We start from the raw sequence: 12,385 nt of genomic DNA on the forward strand, positions 1-12,385 counted from the left end.
GGGGGGGCGACAGTGTTGGAGCAGTGCGCAGAACGACTCCGGATAGCCCGGTCTCATCAGAAGGAGATCCTGCGAGAGAATGGACATGTGGTCAGTGACAGGGATGGATCATTTTGCCTGACATTTCCAACTCACTTGAGACAGGTCATCTGGGTGAAGGGGCAGTGGATCCTCACCTCTGTAGCAGAGGCCAACCTCGCTGTTGGTGACTGCACTCTCCTCGGGCAGCCCCGCGAGTTCCAGGGCCTGTTCCTCATAGGGGGTGAGGACTCTGATCTCTGATACTCCGTCCAGACTTTGTTCATTCCCGCTTATTATGGGCTATCTTCTCCAGTGGGGACAACAAAAGGGCTTTTGTGAGCTGCGCACTTTGTGGATCGGGGGTTGTATAGCAGTTGCCGTGGATGATTTGTGGGGGGGACGGGGGATGGTGATGAGAGTTGTGAATTTGAGGGGTGACAGGTGGAACCGATGGTAACTTACCCTTCAGCTTGGTGGACGTCGTTGGTGGTCTTCCAACGTTGTGCGCTGGTCCTCCTGGTCATGCTTTTCACATTGACAGCCATTGCCACTGCCTTCCAGGTGGTACTGGTGGTCCTGCTGCTGGCCCTCAGATGTCGTCAAGAAGCCTGGTCCGGTCGGCATTGCCAGAGTGAGGAGCAGGTCTGTGAGCTGCCATGCTTGAGTGTTGACTGAAAGTGAGTGTTGAGGAAGCGCTTAAAAGCAGCTCATCCTTGTTAATGGCGAGGCGTGAGGCACGAGTCTGGCAAATCTGATGGCAAGATAGCCAGTAATGACGAGAAGCTCATGGGGGCTCATTTCCGGCACTAAGTGCTGTTAAATATGGGCCACAATCTTGCCACCGTGGCCGTCAAGAAATATCCGCCAATCGCGCCTAAAATGACACTTGGGGATGTTTCCGTTAAATCCCGCCCAATATACCCTGAATAGATCACTGACAAATATGTATGCCAGAATGTGTAGAAATGGTTGCCGTTAATTTGGTGGGCTTGGCCAACCATAAACTGGTTCTTGACTTTTCTGGTATACTTTATTTTAAGCAGTGCCACTGAAAGCACTGCTGTAATTTGAGTGCTTCCCAGTACACGTTCCTCAGTACAAACCTCAGTACAGTACCTGTGTATCTTAACAGAGACATTAAGTCTGTTGTGCTATTTTCCGTTGGATTGAGGAGTCTCTGCTCATACTAATTATCTACCAAAATGAGTTATCTTCATCTCTGGCTGGAAATGCAGGTATGCGGGTACAAACATGTGGGTCAAGAGCATCTTATCTGCAGCCTGACCTAAGTTCTCCTTTTTCTCCTGTGTCTAAGAAGAGATTCTGGCATACTGTGCCAGTAATGGAGGTGGGAACAATGGAGGTGGGAGGTGGGCTGTTTAGCACAGGGCTAAATCGCTGGCTTGGAAAGCAGACCAAGGCAGGCCAGCAGCACGGTTCAATTCCCATAACAGCCTCCCGAACAGGCGCCGGAATGTGGCGACTAGGGGCTTTTCTCAGTAACTTCATTGAAGCCTAACCTAATGGTGACAATAAGCGATTTTCAATTTTTCAATTTTTTCAACAAAAGAGAAATGCCTTGCAACAATTTGTACAAAAGCTTGCGAGAATCTAGTGCCAGCAGCAAACACAAGATGAAAGAAATTGGGTAAAAAAAATAACAAAATATAGACATATCTTTATACATATTACAATGTTCTTTCCACAATTTCCAGTATTTTTATGTTTGCCTTGCAACCCAGACACTGGAATACCAAGAAATGTTTGATGTGGGTTCTATTACTATGTCTGACGAGGTCCACTGTTAAATGGAAAGGTGTCCAAATGGGTAAGATTCCAGCAGAGCAGGATTTCCAACCATTCATTGTTTCCAGTCACCATATTACATCTCGCACGTCCCACGTTGACAAAGATGTACAAAGAACAAAGAACAAAGAAAAGTACAGCACAGGAACAGGCCCTTCGACCCTCCAAGCCCGTGCCGACCATGCTGCCCGACTAAACTACAATCTTCTACACTGCCTGGGTCCATATCCCTCTATTCCCATCCTATTCATGTATTTGGCAAGATGCCCCTTAAATGTCACCATCGTCCCTGCTTCCACCACCTCCTTCGGTAGCGAGTTCCAGGCACCCACTACCCTCTGTGTAAAAAAACTTGCCTCGTACATCTACTCTAAACCTTGCCCCTCACACCTTAAACCTATGCCCCCTAGTAATTGACCCCTCTACCCTAGGGAAAAGCCTCTGACTATCCACTCTGTCTATGCCCCTCATAATTTTGTAGACCTCTATCAGGTCGCCCCTCAACCTCTGTCGTTCCAGTGAGAACAAACCAAGTTTATTCAACAGCTCCTCATACCTAATGCCCTCCATACCAGGCAACATTCTGGTAAATCTCTTCTGCACCCTCTCTAAAGCCTCCACATCCTTCTGGTATTGTGGCGACCAGAATTGAACACTGTACTCCAAGTGTGGCCTAACTAAGGTTCTATACAGCTGCAACATGACTTGCCAATTCTTATACTCAATGTCCCGGCCAATGAAGGCAAGCACGCCGTATGCCCTCTTGACTACCTTCTCCACCTGTGTTGCCCCTTTCAGTGACCTGTGGACCTGTACAGCTAGATCTCTCTGACTTTCAATACTCTTGAGGGTTCTACCATTCACTGTATATTCCCTACCTGCATTAGACCTTCCAAAATGCATTACCTCACATTTGTCCGGATTAAACTCCATCTGCCATCTCTCCGTCCAAGTCTCCAAACAATCTAAATCCTGCTGTATCCTCTGACAGTCCTCATCGCTATCTGCAATTCCACCAACCTTTGTGTCGTCTGCAAACTTACTAATCAGACCAGTTACATTTTCCTCCAAATCATTTATATATACTACAAACAGCAAAGGTCCCAGCACTGATCCCTGCGGAACACCACTAGTCACAGCCCTCCAATTAGAAAAGCATCCTTCCATTGCTACTCTCTGCCTTTTATGACCTAGCCAGTTCTGTATTCACCTTGCCAGCTCACCCCTGATCCCGTGTGACTTCACTTTTTGTACCAGTGTACCATGAGGGACCTTGTCAAAGGCTTTACTGAAGTCCATACAGCCAACATCCACTGCCCTACCTGCATCAATCATCTTTGTGACCTCTTCGAAAAACTCTATCAAGTTAGTGAGACACAACCTCCCCTTCACAAAACCATGCTGCCTCTCACTAATACATCCATTTGCTTTCAAATGTTGAGTAAATCCTGTCTCGAAGAATTCTCTCCAGTAATTTCCCTACCACTGACGTAAGGCTCACCGGCCTGTAGTTCCCTGGATTATCCTTGCTACCCTTCTTAAACAGAGGAACAACATTGGCTATTCTCCAGTCCTCCGGGACATCACCTGAAGACAGTGAGGATCCAAAGATTTCTGTCAAGGCCTCAGCAATTTCCTCTCCAGCCTCCTTCAGTATTCTGGGGTAGATCCCATCAGGCCCTGGGGACTTATCCACCTGAATATTTTTTAAGACGGCCAACAACTCGTCTTTTTGGATCTCAATGTGACCCAGGCTATCTACACACCCTTCTCCAGACTCAATATCCACCAATTCCTTCTCTTTGGTGAATACTGATGCAAAGTATTCATTTAGTACCTCGCCCATTTCCTCTGGCTCCACACATAGATTCCCTTGCCTATCCTTCAATGGGTCAACCCTTTCCCTGGCTACCCTCTTGCTTTTTATGTACGTGTAAAAAGCCTTGGGATTTTCCTTAACCCTATTTGCCAATGACTTTTCGTGACCCCTTCTAGCCGTCCTGATTCCGTGCTTAAGTTCCTTCCTACTTTCCTTATATTCCACACAGGCTTCGCCTGTTCGCAGCCTTTCAGCCCTGACAAATGCCTCCTTTTTCTTTTTGACAAGGCCTACAATATCTCTCGTTATCCAAGGTTCCTGAAAATTGCCGTATTTATCCTTCTTCTTCACAGGAACATGCCGGTCCTGAATTCCTTTCAGCTGACACTTGAAAGCCTCACACATGTCAGATGTTGATTTACCCTCAAACATCCGCCCCCAATCTAGGTTCTTCAGTTCCCGCCTAATATTGTTATAATTAGCCTTCCCCCAATTTAGCACATTCGCCCTAGGACCACTCTTATCCTTGTCCACCAGCACTTTAAAACTTACTGAATTGTGGTCACTGTTCCCGAAATGCTCCCCTACTGAAACTTCTACCACCTGGCCGAGCTCATTCCCCAATACCAGGTCCAGTACAGCCCCTTCCCTAGTTGGACTGCCTACATATTGTTTTAAGAAGCCCTCCTGGATGCTCCTTTACAAACTCTGCCCCGTCTATGCCCCTGACACTAAGTGAGTCCCAGTCAATATTAGGGAAGTTGAAGTCTCCCATCACAACAACCCTGTTGTTTTTACTCTTTTCCAAAATCTGTCTACCTATCTGCTCCTCTATCTCCCGCTGGCTGTTAGGAGGCCTGTAGTAAACCCCCAACATTGTGGCTGCACCCTTCTTATTCCTGATCTCTACCCATATAGCCTCACTGCCCTCTGAGGTGTCCTCCCGTAGTACAGCTGTGATATTCTCCCTAACCAGTAGCGCAACTCCGCCACCCCTTTTACATCCCCCTCTATCCCGCATGAAACATCTAACTCCTGGAACGTTTTGCTGCCAATCCTGCCCTTCCCTCAACCACGTCTCTGTAATGACAACAGCATCATAGTTCCATGTACTAATCCAAGCTCTAAGTTCATCTGCCTTACCAATAATACTTCTTGCATTAAAACATATGCACTTCAGGCCACCAGACCTGCTGTGTTCAGCAACTTCTCCCTGTCTGCTCTGCCTCAGAGCCATACTGTCCCTATTCCCTAGTTCTCCCTCAATGCTCTCACCTTCTGACCTATTGCTCCCGTGCCCAACCCCCTGCCATACTAGTTTAAACCCTCCCGTGTGACACTAGCAAACCTCGCGGCCAGGATATTTATGCCTCTCCAGTTTAGATGCAACCCGTCCTTGTATAGGTCACACCTGCCCCGGAAGAGCTCCCAGTGGACCAGATAACGGGAACCCTCCCTCCTACACCAGCTGTTTAGCCACGTGTTTTGCTGCTCGATCTTCCTATTTCTAGCCTCGCTGTCATGTGGCACAGGGAGTAATCCCGAGATTACAACCCTAGAGGTCCTGTCTTTTAACTTTCTGCCTAGCTCCTGAACTCCTGCTGCAGGACCTCATGCCCCTTCCTGCCTATGTCGTTAGTACCAATATGTACAACGACCTCTGCCTGTTTGCCCTCCCCCTTCAGGATGCCCCCTACCCGTTCGGAGAGATCCTGGACCCTGGCACCAGGGAGGCAACATACCATCCTGGAGCCTGTTTCACGTCCACAGAAGCACCTATCTGTGCCCCTGACTATAGAGTCCCCTATGACTATTGCTCTTCTGTGCTTTGACCCTCCCTTCTGAACATCAGAGCCAGCCGTGGTGCTACTGCTCTGGCTGCTGCTGTTTTCCCCTCATAGGCTATCCCCCCCCCGACAGTATCCAAAGGGGTATACCTGTTCGAGAGGGGGACAACCACAGGGGATTCCTGCACTGACTGCCTGCCCTTTCTGGTGTACACTTAAATATTCAGAAAAAAGCAGTCACCACAGCTTAATCTGATCTAAAACCAATTACTGAATGTCTTCCGCCTGTACCTTAATCGTTTTGTTATTTTGTTTAATAGGTGACTTTTATTCAAAATCTTGTTTTCTGTGTTGAACGGAGCTACCGTAGACCAGATTATGGTATGTGGGAGAGAGGAAGCAAATATAACAATGGCAGCACAGAGCTACATTCAAGGTATACTGTTTCAAAATCTTATGATAGTTCATATTTTTATAATTATACCTGCATTTAACACGTTGATTACATGTATAAATACAATGGGAAGTGGAAATGATTTGCTGGGTTTTTGCCACAATGTTCTATTGATACTTTAAATGCAGCAAGCATTTGTTTTTTTACATTTCTTATGTATTTTTTTTCTATTATCCATCGAATCCCTACAGTGCAGAAGGTGGCCATTTGGCCCATCAGATCTGCACCGACCCTGTGAAAGAGGATTCTACCTAGGCCCACTCCCCCGCCGTATCCCCACCTAACTTGCACATCTTTGGACACAAAGGGGAAATTTAGCATGGCTAATTCCACTTAACCTGCACATCTTTGAACTCTGGGAGGAAACCGGAACACCCGGAGGAAACCAGAAACCCACACAAACATGGGGAGAACATACAAACTACACAGAGAGTTACACAAGGCCGGAATCAAACCCAGGTCGCTGACGCTTGGGTGATTGAAAAAATACTTTCAATATGTAGGGTGGGATTTAATGGAAATGTTTTGAAGCTCATTTGTGGCGTGTTTTTCAGGGAGTTAGCCACTATTCAATGACACTTAGTCATTTTTTGGGGCCTTGGGGAATTTCTCACCAGTTTAGCCCACACTTAGAATTTTTGTCATCACTGGGAAGCTGAACTCAGGGATTGGGCCACCATTTTGAAAGGGTGCCCTGATCTCTAAGTGAGCTGGGTTCTCCCCCCCCCCCCCCCCCCCCCGCCCCCCACGCCCCCCACCTATGGGCACTACCGCACATCCCCCCCAAATGAGGACACACCACTATGGGGTCCCTGAGGGTTCTCCATCTTCAGGCCCCCCCACACTCCCTTACCGAACCCTCCCCTCCAGGACCCCCCCCCCTCCTTTCAAGGGCATGGCCCCCCTCAGAACCTGACCCTTGGCAGTGCCACCAGGGCACCCATGCACTGCCACCTGACTCCCTAGCAGTGTTTCTGCCAGCTTGGCAGTGCCAAGATGTTCACATTCCAGGGGGAGGGCCAGGGAGTCACCCTGGGGTTTCCGATTGCCCGGGAGACCCCCCCCCCCCCCCCCCCCCCCGGGTGCCGTTCTGCCTGGCCCACGTTTCTGAGGACCAGTACTGAACGGCGCCCAGCTGCAGCCTTGCTGGGGAGGCTGGTAGGTCCCAGGAGGCCGGTGGGTCCCAGATCAGTGCGGCTAGCTAGGTTTAAACCCTATTTAGACATGCGCCGTTACCAATTCCGCCAACTACCAGGCTTGGGTAGATCCCGTGAGGTGTGAAGGCTCCCGGAAAGCCGGCGAGAGGCCTGTCCTGGTCTACCGACTGCGCTCGAATGAGAGTGCAACGTGGCTGGTAGATCACTCACGTAGTATCATTGATGGTGAATATTTTTTATGTTATTTTCTGTTTCTACTACTGTGCCATATTGTAAATGGCACCTATGATCTAGGGAGATAGAGGACAACTTTCATGCCTGTGTGTAATTAAGCTTAGAATGGCAACAGATCCAGAAAATTCTGTTGAGCGTTTGATTTTTAAAAGCTGTCAGTTTGCACAATGTTTAACACAGTGATAAATAATTTCACTAAAAAAAAAAATTACTTCTGATTCCCATTTCTCTATTATGTTTTCTAATTCTTTCTTATTAAGCTTAAACATTTGAACAAACATGACGTGGTATTTCCCCTAGATCTATTCTTCGGCCTCCGCTTTTCACCATTAATATTAAGAACTTGGATAGTGGAACAGTATTGTATATCTATGTTTGTGAATGGCACTGTAAGGTTGGGCAGGAGGAGGTTGTGCAGATCGGAGCAGGAAGTCTGCAAAGTTACATAGACAAACAATGCCGATCAAATTCATTGTGGGGAATGTGAGATCATTGGCTTTTAATTTGAGAAAGGCAAATCAAAATACTTTCCTCATGGTGGGTGGTGAAGAGCTAGCAACCCCATCACTGAAAGCTACTGATGCAAATTTCTAAAGGCTACTATACTTAAAAGGCAATCAAAAAGGTGAATAGAACATTGGTAATTAGAATGCAAAATTGGTCAAGTAATAGTTTGGTCCTACAAGACATTTGTCAGATCCCATCTGGAGTACTGAATTTAATTTTGGACATCTAAGCCTCAGGGAAGATAGAATGGCCTCAGAAGGGGTGGATTCGGCTGAATTATAAATGGGTATATTATGAAAACAGGTTGTGTTAATTTACCTTCCATTGTCATGACTTTGATTTTGTTGAATCATTTTAAATGATAAAAGCATTCAGTGGTGTACATGCATAGAATCTATTTGCTCTGATGAGGGACTACAGAACTAGGATGCATAGAATGATAGAATTTTACAGCACAGAAGGAGGCCATTCGTCCCATCATGTCTGCACTGGCTTCTGAAAGAGTTACCTAGCTAGTCCCTCTAAATTCATCACTTTGAAATATATGAAACCTCCTATGGAATCCGCCTCCACCTCTCTCCCAGGCAGCACATTCTAAATTCCAACAACACTGAGTAAAGAAGTTTCTCCTCATCTCGCTCCGAGCTCTCTTGCTAGCCGTCTTGAAATTGTGACCCCGAGTCACTGGGCGCGACTTAATGGCCTCATTGGTGAGGCAACATGGCCGTTAAATATTGCGAGAGGGGGAGGGCAGCATGGTGGCTCAGTGGTTAACACTGCAGTCTCATGGCGCCGAGGTCCCAGGTTCGATCCCGGCTCTGGGTCACTGTCCGTGTGAAGTTTGCACATTTTCCCCATGTTTGCGTGGATTTCGCCCCCACAACACAAAGATGTGCAAGGTAGGTGGATTGAACACGCTAAATTGCCCCTTAACTGGAAAAAATGAATTGGGTACTCTAATTTTAAAAAAAATATTGCGAGTGGGCTCGCGGGATTTGCAACACTCAGAATGCATCAGGAGACTCGCGATCTGGCTCTCGTCCTCACTGGGTGAGGTCCAGATTAACATATTTAAGCAAGCTATTAGACTCACTTAAATATTCTCTTGTGACCTGAGAACGAATGCCTGCGCCTGGGAGACCTCGCCATGGCGCCGTTTAGCACTGGTCCACATAAACGTGGACCAGATGTAACGGCACCTGGGGAGGGTCTCCCAGGCCATTGGATTCCCCCCAGGTGGGGGGTTGCGCTCTGGACAGGATGGTACCCTGGCACTCCCCCTGGCACCTGGGCAGCTTGGCACTGCCACCTTGACATCCAGGCACTGTTATGGTGCCTGGGAGTGCCAAGGTGCCTGTGTGCCAGGTTGCCCATGCCAGGGATCAGGCTTGGGGATGCCCTGCCCTTAAGCGGTGAGGTTAGGTGGGACACGAGGACCTTTAAGAGATAGGTTGGGGCATTGGGGGATCCGGAGGCCACGGTGGGGATTCTGAGGGAGGTCAAAAATACAGAACAGGTTTGAAGGGCTGAATAATCTATTCCTGCTCCTTGTTTCCAATAGCTTTCCTATTAGTACTTATCTATCTCTACCTTTGTTTCATTTGTGGTTAGTTCCTATTTGGCTAAAGACTAATTTTGAAAGCTGCTGCGTTCGATATTCTGCATGCTGAATACTTAAGAAATTGCTCCAAATTACTACTTTTCAAGCACCTGTATTGAAAGCACATAGGCCCTATCTTAGCTTTGTGCATGTTATCTTTTCAAACTGGAAAGCGGTTTGTAGCGAGGTAGTTTCTATTGGAAAGAACCTAAATAATTTGAAAACCCAAATTCATCCAGGTAATGCATTGATGCTAGATGCTGCAGTGTTATTGATGGAATGTAGGTTGTTGCTTTGAATTTCTTGTTTGCAAAAAGAAATTCTGGGGGTGACTCTCCAGCCTCGTTGCGCTCTCGCTCAAGCATAATGAGGCCGGTGAATAGCGGGAGAGTCTTAAAAACTAAATCCACGCCGGGTGCCAAATGTGATGCAACCGGCTCGCTCCCATCGGCGAAATCGGGATCCCGCCGTAGCGTGGTGAGAAACCAGTTATCACCACTTCACTTCCGTACATTCAACAAGAGCCACCCCATATCCAATGGCCTCCTGTCATTCAGCGGCCTCCTCAGCAAGTGGCCACGCTGATGCCGATTAGTGCTCCTTTTGAATAACGTGAACCTGGCAGAAGGTCTTCTGTGGTAAGACAAAGAGGTGAGTAGCCAACTTTGCTTACTGGCTAAAGATCCCAGGGGCGCTGGAATTGCCACCCCAGTGCTCGACGGGGGTGGGGGTGGGGGGTGGGTGGGCGGAAGCTCGGCTGGGGGTGGGGTACCCTCCACAGTGGTGGGCTGCCATGGGGGGGTAGGGGAGGCACTGGGGGGGCAAATGCTCATGGCACCACCATGCCAACTCCTGGATTGTGTGTATCCATTCCGGGGGCAACCCTTGCCCCTGCCCGTCTGCCCCACCGATCATCCATAACCCCCACCGACTACTGTTAACTCTGGCTGCGTGGCTGAAGGCTATCGCTAATTGGGAATTGGCAGTCATGGTTAAGTGAGCACTTGACACTTGCCAAGTGCATTCCTGAGGGTGGGCAGGCCATGTAGCATGTGGGAGTCATTGCCCAGCATCCCAATCACAGCCTGCTGCCTGGACACTGTGCCTGAACAGAGCGGGAAGCAACACCACACATGCAACATCAGAACACCCATGGGTTGGGACACAGCTCCGGGGACATGTCCACAGCCACGGTGAGGAGGGAGGGATGAGCGCCACGGGTAGGAGGGAGGGATGCCTCAAGAGATGGGCAAAGGATCAGGGGTAAATAATGGTTGTACGAAATGGTTGTACAAAATAGTGTTTAATGTGCTGTACAATACCCCACTACCAATGCCCCCCCCCCCCCCCCCCCCTCCCTTCCCACCCACCTCCTCCCCCCTACACCGGTGCCCTCAGTGATGCTCAACATGCTTGGTCCTCCTAGCTCTACCACTACGTCTTGGTGTTTCCTCAGGATGCACATCAGGCGGAGGCAGCCAGCTGTATTCCTCGTTCCGTTGCCTTCGATGCCCCTGTCGAGTGCCCTCTGGGGCGGAGGGTCCCGGCTCACTTGGCGGCACATGCACAGCCGTGCCGCCCTGTCCCGTGTGCTGACCCCAAGACGGCAGCCTCATCAGAGTGGTGGAACTTGGGGGATCTGGTGCCCACCGTCGCCACTCCATGGGATGGGTCTGGCCTGACGCTCAGCGCCCCCTCCTCCCGATCGGTGCCCATAGGCCCAGGGGTTCACCTTGGAACAGAGGGGCAGCTGATTCGAGCCCTGGCTGCCCCAGCATCATCTGGCCGTTCCCCATGGTCCGCACCATGGTGTCGATGCCCTCAGCGATGCTCCTCACTGACTGGAATATTCTCTGCAGTGCCTCGACCATGCCCACCTGGGACTGGGACAAGCACAGCAGCACCTTGGCCATGCCCATCTGAGAGCGGGACATGTCTGGCAGAACTTCATCAAGGTCGGCTTGATGCTGGGTGACATCCCCTGCAAGGTGGTCATTCTGCTGAGGCCCTCATCCATGGCCATCACCAACTGTGAGACACCTTGGACTCCTTCACCCATGGTGCCCCCTGACGTCATACACCAGGCTCTCCACTGCGGTCGCCACCCAAACAGTGTTTGCCTCGGTGCCACTCATTGCTATTGCCATCTCCTGCCCATAGCCTCTGGGACTCCTCCAAGTTGCTATGGACCTGCTGGAATGATGCTGGCATCTCCCTCTGAATGTCCCGGCTGCTCTCTAACGTATCCATCAGCTCCGGATAACCCACCTCCACAAGTCGTAAGTTCAGCATTAGGCTGGGACTCAGTTGGGTCCTGGGATCCAGCAGACCTCCGACTGCTGTCTCACCTGGGGGTTTCTGCCTCCACCTGATGTGTATCATTAGCTGTGTGGTGCTCACCAGATTGTGCTCCAGATGCCTGTCTACTAGCATTTCCCACCAAGGTGTGTGTATCTGCGCTGGTGGGCAGTGGGGATGATAGCTGTGCCGTGACCAAAGTGGGATCTTCAGAGATCCTCGGAGTCAGGAGAGGGGGCCACCTAGGATGGGCCGGCTCCGTCGGCTGATGGACCTGTGGTCAGTGGGAGGGATGGGTCAGTCAATAAGGCAATAACAACTCGTGTTAGACAGGTCCTCCGAGTGAAGCCCGGTGGTTCCTCACCTCTGCGGTGTCCACCAGCCTCCGCATGGCTGACCGATTTGTTCTGGGTCAGTCCAGTCACCTCCAGGGCCTGTTCCTCGAAGTGGGTGATGATTCTTATGTCTGGCACCCCTCCGCCAGCCTGGGCCCTTCTCCCGCCAACTGTGGGAGGACTTGTCCTGAGGAGACACAGAGAGGGCATTGTTAGCCACACGCATGGTTCACAGTGGTGGGAAAAGGGATATGAAGGGGGGGTTGGAGGGGGAAGGTGGTTGGGCGTTACATGGAGAGTTGGGGGGTGGATCCTCCCATGGGGGAGTTGATGTCTACTCACTCGTGCTGCCTGGTGTCGGTCGTTG

General features: G+C 49.8%; 1 protein-coding gene across 3 annotated transcripts in view; it reads left to right on the forward strand.

Moving 5' to 3' along the window:
* phkb (phosphorylase kinase, beta) overlaps positions 1 to 12,385 on the forward strand; it is a 447,849-nt gene that overhangs the window by 174,054 nt on the left and 261,410 nt on the right. For all 3 annotated transcript variants that reach the window (XM_072518193.1, XM_072518192.1, XM_072518194.1), the window contains one exon: positions 5,754 to 5,869. In XM_072518193.1, the coding sequence (XP_072374294.1) occupies positions 5,754 to 5,869 (116 nt within the window). The remainder of the gene's footprint in view (positions 1 to 5,753; positions 5,870 to 12,385) is intronic.

Source organism: Scyliorhinus torazame, chromosome 10 (genome assembly GCF_047496885.1).
Source record: "Scyliorhinus torazame isolate Kashiwa2021f chromosome 10, sScyTor2.1, whole genome shotgun sequence".
Classification (NCBI taxonomy): Eukaryota; Metazoa; Chordata; class Chondrichthyes; order Carcharhiniformes; family Scyliorhinidae; genus Scyliorhinus; species Scyliorhinus torazame.